This window comes from Monodon monoceros, unplaced genomic scaffold, assembly GCF_005190385.1.
Source record: "Monodon monoceros isolate NGI ecotype Baffin Bay Population unplaced genomic scaffold, NGI_Narwhal_1 Super_Scaffold_3, whole genome shotgun sequence".
Classification (NCBI taxonomy): domain Eukaryota; kingdom Metazoa; phylum Chordata; class Mammalia; order Artiodactyla; family Monodontidae; genus Monodon; species Monodon monoceros.
Window position 1 is genome coordinate 60,696,244 of NW_021703780.1, and position 16,568 is coordinate 60,712,811.

At 46.5% G+C, this 16,568-nt stretch overlaps 1 protein-coding gene across 2 annotated transcripts in view; it reads left to right on the forward strand.

Moving 5' to 3' along the window:
- The window catches only part of EXOSC7 (exosome component 7), a 29,299-nt gene extending 19,663 nt beyond the window's left edge, over positions 1 to 9,636 (forward strand). The window contains exons 5-8 of one of the 2 annotated variants that reach the window (XM_029242090.1): positions 408 to 478; positions 5,057 to 5,180; positions 6,242 to 6,397; positions 9,396 to 9,636. In XM_029242090.1, coding sequence (XP_029097923.1) covers positions 408 to 478; positions 5,057 to 5,180; positions 6,242 to 6,397; positions 9,396 to 9,500 — 456 coding nt within the window. In that variant the 3' untranslated portion in view covers positions 9,501 to 9,636. The remainder of the gene's footprint in view (positions 1 to 407; positions 479 to 5,056; positions 5,181 to 6,241; positions 6,398 to 9,395) is intronic. The other variant, XM_029242091.1, reaches the window with a different exon arrangement.
- The last annotated feature ends 6,932 nt before the right edge of the window (positions 9,637 to 16,568 follow it).

Below are 16,568 nucleotides of genomic sequence, written 5' to 3' on the forward strand. Positions count from 1 at the left end.
CCTGGTGGCAGCTGCAGCATCAGTGGCCACCATTTTTTACTTGTTTGGAGGCCAGGCATCTGTTAGCAAAGATGAGAGTAACACTTGCCAAGTGCAACTGACAGTTACCTGGGGCAAAACGCAGGTGATGAGTTCCTCCTTCAGCGCAGGCCTGACTGGCTGAGGAGCTGCACCACAGGCTGAGGCCTCTGAGTGGTGGCACCACAGCCAGGGCAACAAGGCAGCGCGTGCGGTTAGGGTGAAGAGCCAGTGTGTGTCACTGAGCCAGGAGAGCAGCCACACGTTCTTGTCTCTGTAAGCACTTGGTTGGCACTTCTCAGGAACCAGTGTCCTTTACTGGGGATAATACTTAAAGTAACAAATGATGCTACCTTCTTCTTCTCCCCCTCACTCCCCGTCTCCCTCAGCTGCTGGAATGTGGTGGAAATTTGTTTGATGCCATCTCCATTGCTGTAAAGGCTGCGCTCTTCAATACAAGGTATGCCTTCCTGGAAACAGCCCCCTGGGCCCGTGGAGAACCTGAGCAGCCACCTGTGATGAACCACTGAGGGCACTGCTACTGGAGCTCGTAGGAGAAGATAACAAGGGGTTTCAGCATTGACAATGGTGGTATTTAATTTTAAGCTTCAGAAAACAGATTTTATAAGTTATAACTAAATATATTTCTGTATTTATTTTTTTGGATTATTATTTTCATAAGTAAACATGTACCATATAGAAAAATATTAGAAAACTACAGAGCAGCAAAAAGAGTAGAAACCAGAGACACAGTCAGTTTTCCAAATACTGTCACTAGATAAAGCTCCATGGAGACAGGGGTTTTGCCTGTTTGGTACTCTGCTGTCTCCCCAGCACCATAAACAGTGCCTGACACATACTCCTTGATTGGACACGTGAATGTTCTCAAAGCAGGGTAGTAGCCTGCTGTTTGGTTTAAGTTAAGAGCGGGAAATGATGATGCCCCTGTGGTTCAGCTTCCCAGACAGGCTGTGTAGCAGAGGACATGGCACTAAGCTTTCTTGGAGTTGACATTCCCTCTGACTGTTTGATGATACGGCCTTTTCCTTCTCTATGCACAAGGTTCTTTGAGGAAAGTTTGCAGCATTTGAAAATAAATATGTGGAGGAGGGTGTTCATTCCACGAGAGAGCTTACATTATGGTAATGGGGGGTCCTGGGGCACTTGAAAATGAGGATTAAAACTTCTAGGGATATAGCCTAAGGAATTAATTGGATAAGTGAGCAAAGATATTATTCGAAGATGTTTATCACAGCTTCTTTGTAGTGATGAGAAGTTGGAAACAACCTGAATGTCCCAACATAGGGGATTGAAATCTACACAGCAGCATATTTAGTATGTCTGTAAATAAATATATCCCCAGATGGTCATTGTGGTTATTTTCCAGTGCTCATATCATGGGTGATTTAAAATTTATCTGTATTTTAGAGTTTTTCTGTGGTGAATTTAGACTACTTGCACAATTTAAAACAAAACAAAGATAAATAAATGTAGGTCAGAAATTGCAGGATGGAATATTTGCTGAGAATGAAAGCTATAGAGTCCCTTAACCCTAGCTGTGCCACTAGACTCCTGGCTGACACTAGTCAAGGGTGGGCCTGGCACTTGTGGCCACTGTGAGGGCTCAAGTACCAGATGCCATCAGCAGCAGCCTGGGCTTGGGCTCCGTTGGAGAAGAAAGGAAGTCGCCATCTGTTGTACCTCAAGCGTCAGAAATTACTTCCTGTCTGCCAGCTGGTTTCCATGGGCACCAGGGCAAAAAGGGAGAGTAGAGCCAGATGAGGCTGTTTGGCTGTGGGGGAGGTGTTGGGCAAACTGTACATCAGGATGATAAACCCAGCTGCTCAGGATGGGGAGGACACCTGTCATGGCCATAGCTGCAAGTCTCATTCCCAGAGCAAGAACAGCCCTGCGGGCAGCAAGGGATGCGGACTCGGCAAGGCACTGGGTCCCTCTAGTGTATGGAGAGACCTTTGGTACAGCCAGGGCCTTTTAGAAGGGTAGAGGCCATTCTCTCGACAGTATCCTCTAGCCCTTCTGCTGAACCATATTGTGGCCAGAGGGTTGGGAAGGGGTGTGTGTGCGTGTGTGTGTGTCTGTGTGTGTGTACGCTTATTTTTTACCATGCCAAAATTCAAACTGGTTACCTGATTTGTTCAGATAGGATATTACTTAGTACTTACACCCTGGGGGCCCCTGACATGGAGACTTCATCCAGGACAGACCCTGGCAGGACTCCTTAGTCCTTGTGGACATTCTCTGGCTGAAACTCCTTTGCTCTGGACGTTGGCTTGTGTAGGGATGGCCAGCAGGCTGAATCATAAGGGTCTTTTGTTAGAGGCACAGGGAAAAGCACCAACACTGTTTCTATAACAGTAGCTGGCTGGACCACCTCTTCCTTCCTGGCTCCACCCCACACTGGAATGAACTGACTTTATGGCTCAAATATATTTTCAGCACCCAGCTCAAGAAACAGAACACTGCCAGCCCCCCAGAAGCCCTCCCACCCTGTACCCCCATGCAAGTCGCTATACCCACGGAGGATAACCACAGTCCTAAAACAATAGATTGGTTGGTGCTTGATATAAATGGAATCATGCAGTGTTTTCTCTTTTATGTCTGCCTCGTTCACTGAGCATTATGTTTTGAGACATCTGTATTGTGGCCTGTAGTCATACTTTGCTTTTTGCTGTAGGGTGTTCCACTGTGTGAATATGCCACAGTTTATTTATCCATTCTTCTGTTGATGGATCTGAGTAGTTTCCAGTTTTGAGCTATTGCAAATAATGTTAGTAGATAATGCAAAACAGCTTTCCAAAGTGCATTTACCAAATGATACTCCCATTAGCAGTGTATAGAGTCTGAGTTGCCCTGCATCTTTGCCAGCCCTTGGATTTCTTTTTGTGTTTTTAGTACTAGCCATCCTGGTGGGTATATCTTGGTATCACATTTTAGTTTTACTTTGCACTTCCCTGATGAATATTTAAGTTGAGCACCTTTCTGGCAATAAACATAGCCAGTATGTTTATTGGCTATGTGAATAGCCTCTTTCATGAAGTTCCTGTTGAAGTCTTTTGCCCATTTTTCTGTTGGGTCGTGTAACTTTTCTCTTATGTTTGGTAGGAATTCTTTATGTAATATGTTAGTTTATATACACATACACACACAGAGAGAAATATTTTCTCCACTCTGGATTATCTTTTAGTTTCCAAATAATGCCTTTTAATTATTTATTTATTTAGGCTGTGTCGGGTCTTAGTTGCAGCACGTGGGATCTTCGTTGCGGCATGCGGGATTTTTAGTTGCAGCATGTGAACTCTTAGTTGTGGCATGTGGGATCTAGTTCCCTGACCAGGACTTGATCCCGGCCCCCTGCACTGGGAGCATGAAGTCTTAGCCATTAGAGCACCAGGGAATTCCCCCAAATAATGCCTTTTGACAAACAGAAGTTCATAATCTTAATATATATTATACACACACAGAGAGGCATATCTTGATTTTTTTTTTTTTTTTTTGCGGTACGCAGGCCTCTCACTGTTGTGGCCTCTCCCGTTGTGGAGCACAGGCTCCGGACACGCAGGCTCAGCGGCCATGGCTCACGGGCCCAGCTGCTCCGTGGCATGTGGGATCTTCCCGGACCAGGGCACGAACCCACGTCCCCTGCATTGGCAGGCGGACTCTCAACCACTGCACCACCAGGGAAACCCGGCATACCTTGTTTTACTGCACTTCACTTTATTGTGCTTAGCAGATACTGCGTTTTTTTACAAATTGAAGGTTTGTGACAACGCTGCGTTGAGCAAGTCTATCAGTGCCATTTTCCCAGCAGTATTTTCTCACTTCATGTCTCTGTGTCATATTTTGATAATTCTTGCAATATTTTGGACTTTTTCATTATTCATATATTTGTTATGGTGACCTGTGATCAGTAATCTTTGATGTTACCATTGCAAAATGACTATGACTTGCAGAAGGCTCAGATGATGGTTATCATTGTTTAGTAATAGAGTCTTTTTATATTAAGGTATGTGCATTGTCTTTTTTTTTTGTTTGTTTTTTTGTTAGATAAAATACTATTGAATACTTAGTAGACTGCACTATAGCGTGAACATAACTTTATATGCAAAAAATTCGTGTGACTCACTTTATTGCCATAGTCTGGAACCAAACCTGCAGTATCTCCAAGATGTGCGTGTGTGTGTGTGTGTGTGTGTGTGTGTGTGTGTGTGTGTATTCAATTATAATATAATTGAATCTGTTATTTTTTTCTCCCCTTTACAGTGAGTACCTTCTGTCCTATTCAATAAATCTTTGTCTACTCTAAGGTCTTGAAAATGTTCTTAGTTTTTCTTATAAAAGCTTTATTGTTTTATCTTTCACCTTTACATCTGCAGTCCATTTGGTATGTGTATGGTGAGAGGTAGGGATCAGGATTCATTTTTGGATATCTGGTTGACTAAGCATCATTTTACATTTTATTTTTTAAATTTATTTTTTATTGAGGTATCATTCATTTACAGTATTATAGTAGTTTCAGGTGTACAACATAGTGATTCAGTATTTTTATATGTTATACTCCATTTAAAGTTATTATAAAATATTGGCTATATTCCCTGTGTGGTACAATATATCCTTGTACCTTATTTATTTCATTCATAGTACTTCATGCCTCTTAATCCCCTGCCTCTTTTTAGCCCCTCTCCCTTTCCCTCTCCTCAGCATCATTTTTTTTTTTTCCGGCCATGTGGCATGCAGGATCTTAGTTCCCTGACCAGGGATCGAATCTGGGTCCCCTGCAGTGGAAGCGTGGAGTCTTAACCCCTGGACCGCCAGGGAAGTCCCTCCCTAGCATCCTTTTTTAAAAGACCTCCTTTCCTCACTGCACTCAGTGTCACCTGTACACTTTTGGCAGGGCTGACACAGAGCTCAGGCATAGCATGACTTCATCTTGTGAGGCACAGGGATTCCAACTCAAGAAAAAGAAGTTATCATCCTTCCTTTCAGTTAGTGGGAATTTTAATTGTGCTTCTCCTTCTAGGATACCAAGAGTTCGTGTTCTGGAAGATGAAGAGGGCTTAAAGGACATTGAACTGTCTGACGACCCCTATGACTGCATCCAGCTAAGTGTGGAGAATGTCCCCTGTATCGTCACCCTGTGCAAAGTATGAGCTTCTATCTCATGGTTTTTGTCTTCCCTGTGGATCTCCTTCAACCCCAACCCGTTAAGGTTACCTAATAGATTGAGAAGTTATAGTTTCACAACCCATATAGTAGTCTTAACCCAAATCGAATAATTTTGTTATATTAGAGACCACTACCATGAGCAGCTCTTTCTTTTCTTTTTAACTGGAAGATAATGGCTCTGGTCCCAGGAGCACACGAGTGGGTTCATAGTAACAGTAGCCAGAGTTTGCTAAGCCCCTTCTACCTACCAGGCATTTCACCAAAACACCCTGAATGCATATTTCCTTTAATTCTCTCAACTCTATGGTGTCTACGCTGCTTGAGTAGTAAAAGGGTGGTTGAAAGGTGGACACTGTCCCCTCTGTGGCCCTAATGTCCACATCTATGAAATAAGGGGGTTGGAGCAGGGCCTGGGTGTCTAATACATCAAGTGTGGTTTTTCCATTAGCACTGAGGCCTGTGGAGCATAACACCTGGCTGATGCTGATGTGTAACTTGCACCTCCCAAGGCTGTGCAAAGAGGCCTGTTTTGGCTGAGATTGTCGCTGATTCCACGCAGGATTCGTTATATAAAAATCAGACTGAACTGGTCAGGTTTAATTCCACCAGAATCGCTTCACCCAGGCTCTGGTGAAGCATTGGGACGACTGGAGCCACGTGCCCTTGACTCATTCTTGAGCATGTCCCTTAGCATGGGCCCTCTTGATTCATCTTTGTCATCAGTGAAACTTCCAGGGGCCTGTTAGAAACCCCCTGGTTGGCCTCTGACTTGAAAGGTCTCTGAATTATAATTCCAACCACCCTTCCCCCTACCCCATATTTCCATTTCATGCTTCTGTTACACTGGTTACACAGTAGCCTGTGATAGAGTGATCGAACGGTACTTCAAATATTTTCCATATGAGCAGAAACTAAAATAAGACCCAAATGGGAGATACAGGTTCTTTGCTGGTGTAGATATTCCCTCCACGGGGCTCTTAAAAGTGGGGATCTGGGATGTGCGTTGCCCACGCACGTGCACTGCTGCCTGACTTTGCAGATTGGTTATCGGCACGTGGTGGATGCTACTCTTCAGGAGGAGGCCTGCTCCTTGGCCAGCTTGCTGGTGTCTGTGACCAGCAAGGGAGTTGTGACATGCATGAGGAAAGTGGGAAAGGGCAGCCTGGACCCAGAGAGCGTCTTCGAGATGATGGAGGTGAGACTGGTTCTGAAGCAGGTGCTTGGACCTGGCTGGGAGTATTGGCTGCCTCCTGCCCCCTTGGTCACGCTGTGGGAATTCTCCCCATTGACCCCCTTCACCCCAGGCTTGGGGCTTGGAGAGCAGCTGGTATGAGCCAGATGTCACTGAGCTAGCTGAGGGTGGTGGCGGTGAGGGCTCTAGACCAGGAAGTAGTGACCTGCTCATAAGAGTCTCTTATCCTTTCCCTCTCTCATCCTCAGTTCCACATTTCTGAATGAGAATATTGGACTGATAATGTGAAGAGTCACTTGTAACTCCAAAATCCCAAGTTTCTGTGATTTGATGAGGGAATTGAAATCCTGGCTGACTGCTTCCCATCCCTTGAAGGGAGTGAGCGGAGGTGGAGCCAGGGGGCTGAAGGATGGCCGTCTCCCCATTCTTCGTGGGTCTGGAAGTGTTTAAGTGGAGATGAATAGGAAAGGTGGGAAATCCTCTCGACTGGCGGATTGCTCCCCTCAGGTCTCCTCAGGCCTGGCAGCACCACTAGGGTGCTTTCCAGCTGCTCTGTACTGATTGGTCGACAGGTCTGTCCCCCACATTGGCCTGGAAGCCCCTCTGCGGCAGGGACCAGGTCATGCTGACCTGTGTCTTTCCAGACCTTCCTCCCCTCGTGTCCACCTTGACTTTCCAGAAGTCTTTGAGGACTTTGAGACTGACAGACTGACTGACTGACTGAATTGCCAGGAACAGAGTTAGCCAGCCCCAGTATTTTGCTTTAGTTAACCACTGCCTCACAACACATGCCCAGAGGTCATCTATACTCTTCTTTCATTTCTAGAAATAGTGACTTCTCACTAAGCACTTAATGTCTGTTGTTATTTTTGTCATCTTACTTGAAAGCAAAAAATTGGCCTTGTGTATAGTGTTGAGGGCCCAAGCATAAGCTCTGAAGACAGACTGCCCGGGTTGCAAATGCGGGTTCTGGGCCACAGTTCCCTCATCTGCAAATGGGGATAACAACAGTAGTAGTGCCTGCTGCTGCAGGTGTTGTGAGGGGTGGGCAGGCTGAGTGGAGGGGAAGCACGTGTCAGAGCGTCTGACGTGTCGTCAGTTTGCAGCAAGTGTCAGCTCCTACTCTGTGCCCCATTAAGCACCCTGAGTTCAGGTGTCTCCAACTGTGCATGGCAACAAGGGTTCTTCTTAAACAAAAGCTCTTAAAAAGCTTTATAATAAGTTCTACCAGAGGCCTCTAGATGAGTGGCTCTCAAATCTTGTTTTCGAAGGAATTCCCCCCTCATCCCCCCACCAGGAGAGTTTGATGAGAATTGCAGTTATCTAAACAACAACAGAAACAATAAATAATAGTTAACGTTTATTGTGTGCTTACTGCGTGTCAGACCCTGTTTTTGGTGCTTTAAATAATATCGTGTCATTTACTCCTCAACAACCCCGTGAGGAAACTGTCGTTACCCTTATTTTTGTAGACGAGGAATTAAGGCACGTAGAGAATAAGGAACTTGCCTACAGGCTTCACAGCTTGTAAATGCGGGAGCTAGGATTCAAACCTGGACTGTGTGCCTCCAGCCAAGAGCTATTTTAACCTCCTAAACCAGGTCAGCCATGGATGGGTGGGAGAACCAGAGTGCTGTCCAGTGAGCTGGGCTTCATCTTCCCCTGGGGCTCGGGAATGAGGTCTGCAGACCCTGCTCAGAGGGACCATGGCCCTGAGGCCCTGTCTCACCATTTGCCTCACACGGGGAGGCAGCATTCTGGAGATGCCGCTCGTGGTAAAGCTTAGAAACTCAGGTTGTTGTGCGGCTGCCACCCCCAACCTCTGCAGTCTCTTTCCTGCAAGTCCAGGTTCAGACTTCTCAAGTCCTGGTGTCCTGTCTGTCTCATCTCCTCTTCTCCTCTCCCTGCCTTCGTTCACGTGAATAATCAGTTCCTCTACTCGATCAACTTGGACATTTTTTGTTTTTTCTAACGTCATGATAAAAATCTTCCCAAAGTCACTTTGGACCTTAACCCTGACTTTGCATTTCATAGAACGGATCACTCCCCAGCCTGTAGACTGAGATCTTCTCTTCATATGAGTTTTCCGTAATTCTTAGAGTCTCATCCCTTGTTATAGTCAGGGGTCAGGGGAGAAGGCACACAGCCCTAGGGAGAATCCACCTATGACTAGGAGGATTGGGGTGGGGGTCAAGGCCTGGGCGCCTTTCTCCCTGACATTGTTGGGAATGGAACCAGTGGCACAGGTGAAACTAAAACTGCTATGGGAACGTGGAAGGCTTGATGAAGAGACTTGCAGTTGGTTCACTGTATTCTTAACCTGATTCAGGGATGGAAAAACAGTTGCCTAAAGAAAGATTTTTGTTGTATAGTTGGGTTTTTTTGCCGGGGCCCCCTTCTTTCTGCTGTGTAGGAAATCTGTGGGTTGTCTGACCTCCTGACCTGTCTTGATTCCAACATTTCACGCCTTTAGCATCTCTGCATGTCAGTAACATCAAAGACTCTATCCGGGTATTGACTTTGGTCCTATCTGAGCAGGTCTCCTTTGGTGGCAGGTGAATTAGAAACTGCTTGTTAACATGGGTCCTCAGCACCATCTGTTCCTTCACCAGACAGATTTTTGGATTCACTTGGCCTCCCCATGCCTTCTCACTGCAGCACAGTGGCTGTAACCAAGACCTGATTGGGTTGACAGTTTTGCTGCTTCTAGTGGCAGCAGCTAAGGACTGAGGCAGCCTTTGTTGCTTGCTGCTTGCTGCTTTGGGGTTTGCCTTCTTCTTCTTCTTCCTTTTTTTTTTTTCCTTTTTCAAAATGGAGGTTTTTCCAGAATGCAACTACTATGTGGTCGGGGTTTGACTTGTTAATTAAATAAAAGTCCTGTAAGGCAGATGGAACGCGTGCAGCTTTACAATGGCTAGCTGGCGGGGAGCTTCTCTTGGTCAGAGTGTGTGTGCCTCACAAGCGGGCCTGTGCCCTCTTCCATCCCTTCTGTGTCCTGCAGACCAGCAAGCGCGTGGGCAAGGTGCTGCACACCTCCCTGCAGAGCGTTCTACGCAAGGAGGAAAGCCTGGGGCCCAAGAGACAGAAAGTTGGATTCCTGGGATGATTTGCACATCAACCCCCAACTGCCACGTGTTTGTTTTCTACTTTTCCTTTTAAGCTGAAGTCTGTGTACATTTTTCTTATCTATTATGAATTTAAGGCAACATTTGTACATGTAAAATTAAAGTCTGATTTATGGTCTGGCTTGATATGGCTAGAGTTCCTCAGCTGTAAGCCAAGATGCCATTCGGTGACCCCTCAGAGAGTCTGACCCTTGTCTAGTGAATGACAGCTAAGTCCAGAGGTCTGCTCCAATGCGAGGGCTCTGGTCACAGGCCTCCCCAGGGAGACTTACCACCTGCCACAGGAGATCAGAATAACAACATCAAGACCTAGCAGAAAAATGGTTCAAAGGAAATGTTTATGATATGTATATTGTCAATCTTTCTCCCCTGTAGAGCCTACAAAATAAGAATCACACACAAAAAATGGAAATTCGGGCTTCCCTCGTGGCGCAGTGGTTGAGAGTCCGCCTGCCGATGCAGGGGACACAGGTTCGTGCCCCAGTCCGGGAAGATCCCACATGCCGCGGAGCGGCTGGGCCCATGAGCCGTGGCCGCTGAGCCTGCGCGTCCGGAGCCTGTGCTCCGCAGCGGGAGAGGCCACAACAATGAGAGGCCCACGTACTGCAAAAAAAAGTAAATTTGCCTCGTGTATTTGGGGGCTTCTTGGTGGGGGAGATGGAGGAGGCGCTCTGCTCCAGGTACAGACCCAGGGCTTCTGCCTGGCTGGTGAGCCTTCCCGAGTTTTGGGGGAAGCCCAGTTCTTGCTTCTTGCCCTCCAAGAGATTCCCAACCTAGCTCCCCTAGAGTCTGGGGCTTAACATGTACTTTGGTCCTTAGCCAACCTTTCTTATCACTCTTGTTTAGAACTTGCTTTGTGTTTTATAGCCACTCGCTGGTGTTTTGTAAGATTTCCATGTTTTATCTGCATTAAGAGGGCTGCTTCAGAGATGTTGTCATTTGGTTCCTCAGCTCAGCTTCCTACTCTGGGGACAGAAGGAGAGGCCATTCTCAATGGCACCAGAAGGCTCTTTCTATAAGCCTGTGTTCTACTCACAGTGCAGTGTGTTGGAATTAAGTCTATTCATGGGTTGAGCAGTCTCTATTTTTTCTCCAGGGGAACTGAAACTCCCCAATCAATCCTTAAAGAGAGCCCTGGGGAAGGAGCTGATTCGTGAAAGAGCGCATTTCAGCCGTGGCATTTACTCTCTGCATTTCAGTTAGACAAATAGGGTAAGGAGTTAGGAAGTTATTGCCTAATGGAAAGAACATAATGCAAGCTGAAGCCCTTAAGGACTGACTCCAGAGGTCCTGGCGTGGGCACCTCCTCCCGGCATGGCCAGGTATGTCCTGTGGAGAGAAGCAGCTGCCTAGACTTGGACCTGGAGCTGCTGCCCTGTTGAGAAAATAGCCTGGGTTCTCTTTTTTCTTTATTTTTTTCCCAGTGATTGTCCTTACAGGCGCCATGACAGTGCTCCCAGGGAGGCAGCAGTCAGCCTGTTTCTCTTCCCCTGCCCCTGGTTGACTGACCGTGCTGGAATGTTAACAGTGGGACTGCACAGATGCAACCAGAATGTGAATAAAGTTTAGAAACCTTCAGTTTTGATGATTAAAGACATCAGATAGTTGAGACAGACAGGTGAGGCCTTCCCAGGCCAGTTGTACAACAGCTACCCAACTGGCCCTGCTGGCTAAGCAGTTATGGTGCAAATGAAGGGAAGAAGTAGATGTTAGTGTCTGTGTCTACCACCCCATCCATACCTTCCCTTGAAGGCCACCCCACCTGGAAGAAGGGTACATCACAAATGAAACAAAATACCAAATGAGCAAGGTCTCTCCAGGAGAGGCTTTATTAGAATTGTCTGATGGTTGCAGCTCTCAGAATAAGTGAAAACTGAAGGCAGAGACTGGCAAAGACTTGGAAAAATATTGTCCTGGGGAAATCCACTGCTTCATCCAGCAGAACCAGAGCTGTCTTTAGTGGCCATTAAATAAATGTCAGGGAGAAAAACTAAAGTCAGCCAAAAGGCAATCAACAGCTTGTGGGTGGGGAGGGTAAGGGTGGGCATAGAAGGAATGAAATGTTATAGAATATTCAAATTGGTTTTATTGTTTCTGTGATTCCTTGGTCTCTCAAATTGTGTAAATTCAAGCCTGCAAAACACATGAATTTAGAATGAATTTAGAATTTAGAAAATGCAAACTGACAGCAGTTTGCATTTTGCTCAGTAAAGGCTGTGGTCTCATATAACTGCCAGTCGAGCGTAAACCTGTGTTATTCAAAACTTTTTGGAAATAATCTGGCAGTGGGTATTAAAAGTCTTAAAAATTTCATGCCCGCTGACCTAAAACTCCACTTCTGGAAATGTAACCAAAGGAGAGTAAAAACATGAAGTATAAAGAAGTTCATGCCAGTATCACTGCTTGTGCAAGAATGGCAGAGCTGCAAAGCAGCCTGAAGGTGCATCCTTGGCAGGTTCCTTTGCCAGAGACAGGGCTTTCTTCAGGAAGAAAGGGACTCTGACCTGGGATAAAGACAGGATCTTGGTCCCTCATTCTCCCCGGAACACTTTAGGCAGGCAGAAGAAGCCCCCACGCCTAGCTAAAGGAGAGCAGCCGTTTCCCGAAAGAAACACTGTACCAGTTCCCATGCAAGGAGCATACTGAGGCAGATGTCTCACAAGGTGATACTTGTCAACCTCTGCCCCACCTTCCCTCTTTGGCTCCAGACCCATAACTAGGGTCTGATTACAGCCCATCCTGAGCAGGGAAATGCAGTCCCTGCCATGGGAAGAAAGATATTACTCATCAAAATAATTGCAAGACCTGGCTTGGCAGGTACCAAGGAAATAGAGGTGGGAGTGGATCTGAGGGTGTTGGACCAGGGCCAGGGCTGAAAAGGGGGTTTAATGTCCTAGCAAGGAGGTCTGAAGCTGTCCTAATTCACTGCTGGGATAGCCCCTGAAGTTGGACCTGGCCAGCACCTGAAGTAAATGAGGAGGAGATACCAGAACTGAATAAACTGAAAAAGCAACAGTGCTTCTTAGATCTGTAAGAGAAGTGAGGTCACAGGGCAACCACTGCTCCCCAAATCAGAGAGACCAACAGGCAAATCCAGCAAAATTAATATAGCTGTATGAAGCTTACTTTAAATATGAGACATATAGATTAAAAGTATCAATAAATGGAGGAAGAAAGATAAACCATGGTAACAATCAAAAGAAAGCTAGAGCAGCTATATTAATTTCAGACAGAGGAGACTTCAGAGCAAGGAAAGTTATCAGGAATAAAGAGGAACGTTACATAATGATAAAGGGGTCAGTTATCCAGGAGGACATAAAAATCTGTAATGTGTATATGCCTAACAACAGAGCATTAAAATACATGAGGTAGGACTTCCCTACTGGCGCAGTGGTTAAGAATCCGCCTGCCAATGCAGGGGACACAGGTTCTATCCCTGGTCCGGGAAGATCCCACATGCTGCAGAGCAGCTAAGCGCACGCACCACAACTACTGAGCCTGAGCTCTAGACCTTGCGAGCCACAACTGTTGAGCCTGTGGAACCACAAGTACTGAGCCCACGTGCTGCAACTACTAGGCACAGGTGTACCTAGAGCTCGTGCTCTGCAACAAGAAGCCACTGCAATGAGAAGCCCTCACACCATAATGTAGAGTAGCCCCCGCTCACCACAACTAGGAAAGCCCACGCAGAGCAACAAAGACCCAACACAGACAAGAAAAAAAGATGTTTAAAAAATAAAAATACATGAGGTAAAAACTGATAGAACAGCAAGAAGAAATACATGAATCCACTATCATAACTGGAGACGTCAACACCCCTCTATCAGAAATGGACAGATGGAGCAGGCAGGAAATTGGTAAGGACATATTTGGACTCAGCAACACCATCAATCAACTGGACATAATGGACATCTATAGACTGCTGCGTCCATCAACAGCTGGATACACACATGGAACATTCACCAAGATAGACCACATTCTGAACTATAAAATGCACCTTAACAAATTTAATAAAACAAATCACAGTGATCTGATTTCAGAACACAATAGAATTAAACTAGAAATCAATTACAGAAACATAGCCAGAAAATCCCAAAACACTTGGAGATTAAACAACAAACTTCTAAATAACACCTGGGCCAAAGTAGAAATCTCAAGTGAAATTACGAATTTTGAACTAAATGAAAATGAAAACACTACTTATCAAAATTTGTGGGTTGTAGCAAAAGCAGTGCTTAGAAGGAAATTTATAGCCTTGAATACATATATTAGAAAAGAAGAAAGATCTAAAACCAATCATCTAAGCTTCCACCTTAGGAAACTAGACGAGCAAATTAAATCCAAAGTAAGCAGAGGAAAAGAAATAATAAAAATTAGAGCAATATAGATATCAGTGAAATTGAAATCTGAAAATCAATAGAGAAAATCAATGAAACCAAAAGCTTGTTCTCTGAAAAATTCCAGAGAAGGGAGAGAGCTTTAGAAGGGAGCAGTCTGTCACCAGTCATTTCATTCCCTGGGGACATCTGCAGATTCTGGACACGGGCTCTATGAGGAGTTCCATGGGGGGAAAAAGAGAAACCAGCAAAACTTAACTAGTGAGGTTGTGCGGGGCTCGTGTGATAATTTGGAAACTTCAGGATCCCTAAATGCACAACTGGGTTTATATTTGTCGAATTTTAAGGCCATTTGTGGAGGGGTCGAGGGACAGGTGTCAAAAAGGCAGATGGAAATCTATAGTATCCTACAAAACTAATCAGATTTTCTATTTCTTCCTGTGTGAGCTATTATAGCTGAAGACATCAGGTAAGTGCACAACGGCCACACGCCCAGTTTACTCTTCCCAAACTTACAAGTCAGGTCATTTACTGTCTCAGCCCTGGAGTGGAAGGAGTAAAGTGGTGGACAGAGGCCATGGATCTCTGAGGGCGGTACAGCTTCTCTCACCAGCCCTCCTTCCTCACACCTTTGCAGGTGGCCCAGCTGCCTCACACACAGGGTCTCCACATGCTCCTTACAAGAATCCCATTGTGTAGGCAGAGATTATTGCCCTATTTTATGAAAGAGGAATCTGGGTGTTGAATAACTTGCCCCAGAAGACACAAGTGCCAGGTGTCTGAGCTCCACTTAGAATCCAGGACTCCCAGTTCTCTTTCCACTAGGATACTGCTGACCTTTAGGGACAAAACAACAAGGAATGTGGCCCCATGGTGCCAAGAACTTGGCTAGGTGGGGTATTGCCTCCCCCAGTACTGTGTGCCCCAGGGCCTGGCACACAAGGACAGAGGCAATACCTGTTGAATGAATGACAACAAGGTTGTCAAAAAGGGTTCAGAAAGGAGCAAATGACTTTCCTAATGACGGTCATTGAGACCATGGTAACAGGCCATTTGTCTTTGGTTCTGACTAAGGGCCAAGACTGCCCTTGCAATATTCTTGGAGATGTGCACCCTGGCTGTTCTTACCTTTGAAGAGAGTGTGGAAATTCTCTGCTCCATAGGCGGGGCCTCATTTCTGTTGATATAGGGCCAGTGGAGCTAAAAGGAAACATCTGTGCAGGGAGAGGGTAGGGGTGGGGGATGGTTCCACGTTGGGCCAGAAGTTTTCATGTTGTTTGGGCTGACATGGGTGGGGTGGCCAGAGCTTGTTTTATATACTCAGACTTCCAACAGCTTTGGAGGGAAAAAAAAACAACAACAACGCTTAAAACCTGAAATGTGCCTTTTAGAGCTCTCTTCAGATTTTTCTGCCTCTGGCTTTATTGTCAAGGTGATTCTTTGTGCAGGGAAACTGATGTGACAAGACTGGGCCCCGAGGGTGGTGTGTTAGCTCACAGACTTTTCCTTGAGGGTGGGTCATTCGTGAACATTAACCCAGCATCGTTCTCCTGGCTGAAACCAGCCCCACTTGCTGCTGCCCTACCGGCTGGTAGAGGCCTCTGGGACGGTGCCACCAGAAGATCTTTTACGCTGGGACGGTGAAATCCATAGACCTCACCGGGGCTGCTGGTGAGTCCACTGGAGGTGGCTGCAGTGCTGGTTCTCACCTAGCCAGGGAGAGCTGCGGGTGGACAAGAGGGCCCGGGGGTTCGATGGCCATAAGCTTATTAACACTGGCAGCAAGTGAGGCATGGTGGCTACAAAGAGGTGGGTTCTGAACAGCGTGTCCATTTGGACCACGGGAGGCACAGGCACCTGCCCATGGCAGACTGCTTGAGAAAACACACCACAGCGAGGACAGTGACAAGCAGAATTCTATCCAAAGGTGCTTTGGGGAAGATAAGTCCAGGAACCATATCTCAGAGGAAAAGTTGGGAGGAAGCGGGGAAGGAACACGGAGAGGAGACAGTCAAAGAGGGACAGGAAGGCCAGTTGCAAACATTTGCTGGCCTCTTAAATGACTGCTCCAGAGGCCGGCGCCAGGGACCACAGGGTGATGTTTCGGAGGCCTGCCTGCCTCACCACAGGGGGACTTTATAACAAGCTGAGCGTCTAATGATGGAACCAGCTGCTTTGCAGAGTAATGAGCTGCTCGTCCCAGGAAGGATTTAAGCAAGCACATGGAGACATCTGACAGGCTCAATGGAAAAGGACAGCCCATATCGAGTGGTGGTTAAACCAGGTGGCCTCTTCCCATCTGCTTTTTATCTCAAAGGTTGAGGGACGGTGGGCCACTTGCCTTTGTTGAGGCCCACCTCAGTCCCACTGGCACAGAGGGCCCCTCACATTGCACTCCCAGGGCCTCACACAGGCCTGGGCACATTGTGAAGTGAATGAGGGATCGATGGGGCAAGAACATTTCCAGGCGGTCCTGACACAGCCTAGCTCCTGTGTGGCCCCTGTGGGATGACACCTAGAGCAGGGGGTTCCGGGTTTCTGAACGGCCACAGCAGAGCTTCTCTGGGACTTCCTCCCCAGCATAGCCAGGGCACGGCCTCAACAATCAGGCCTGTCCTGGCCTCATACTTGGAAACAAACTCCTCCCATTTCCCTGCTGCCAAAAAGCTGAGGTGAGAAAATCAAGAAAGCAATGGAGGGCTTCCCTGGTGG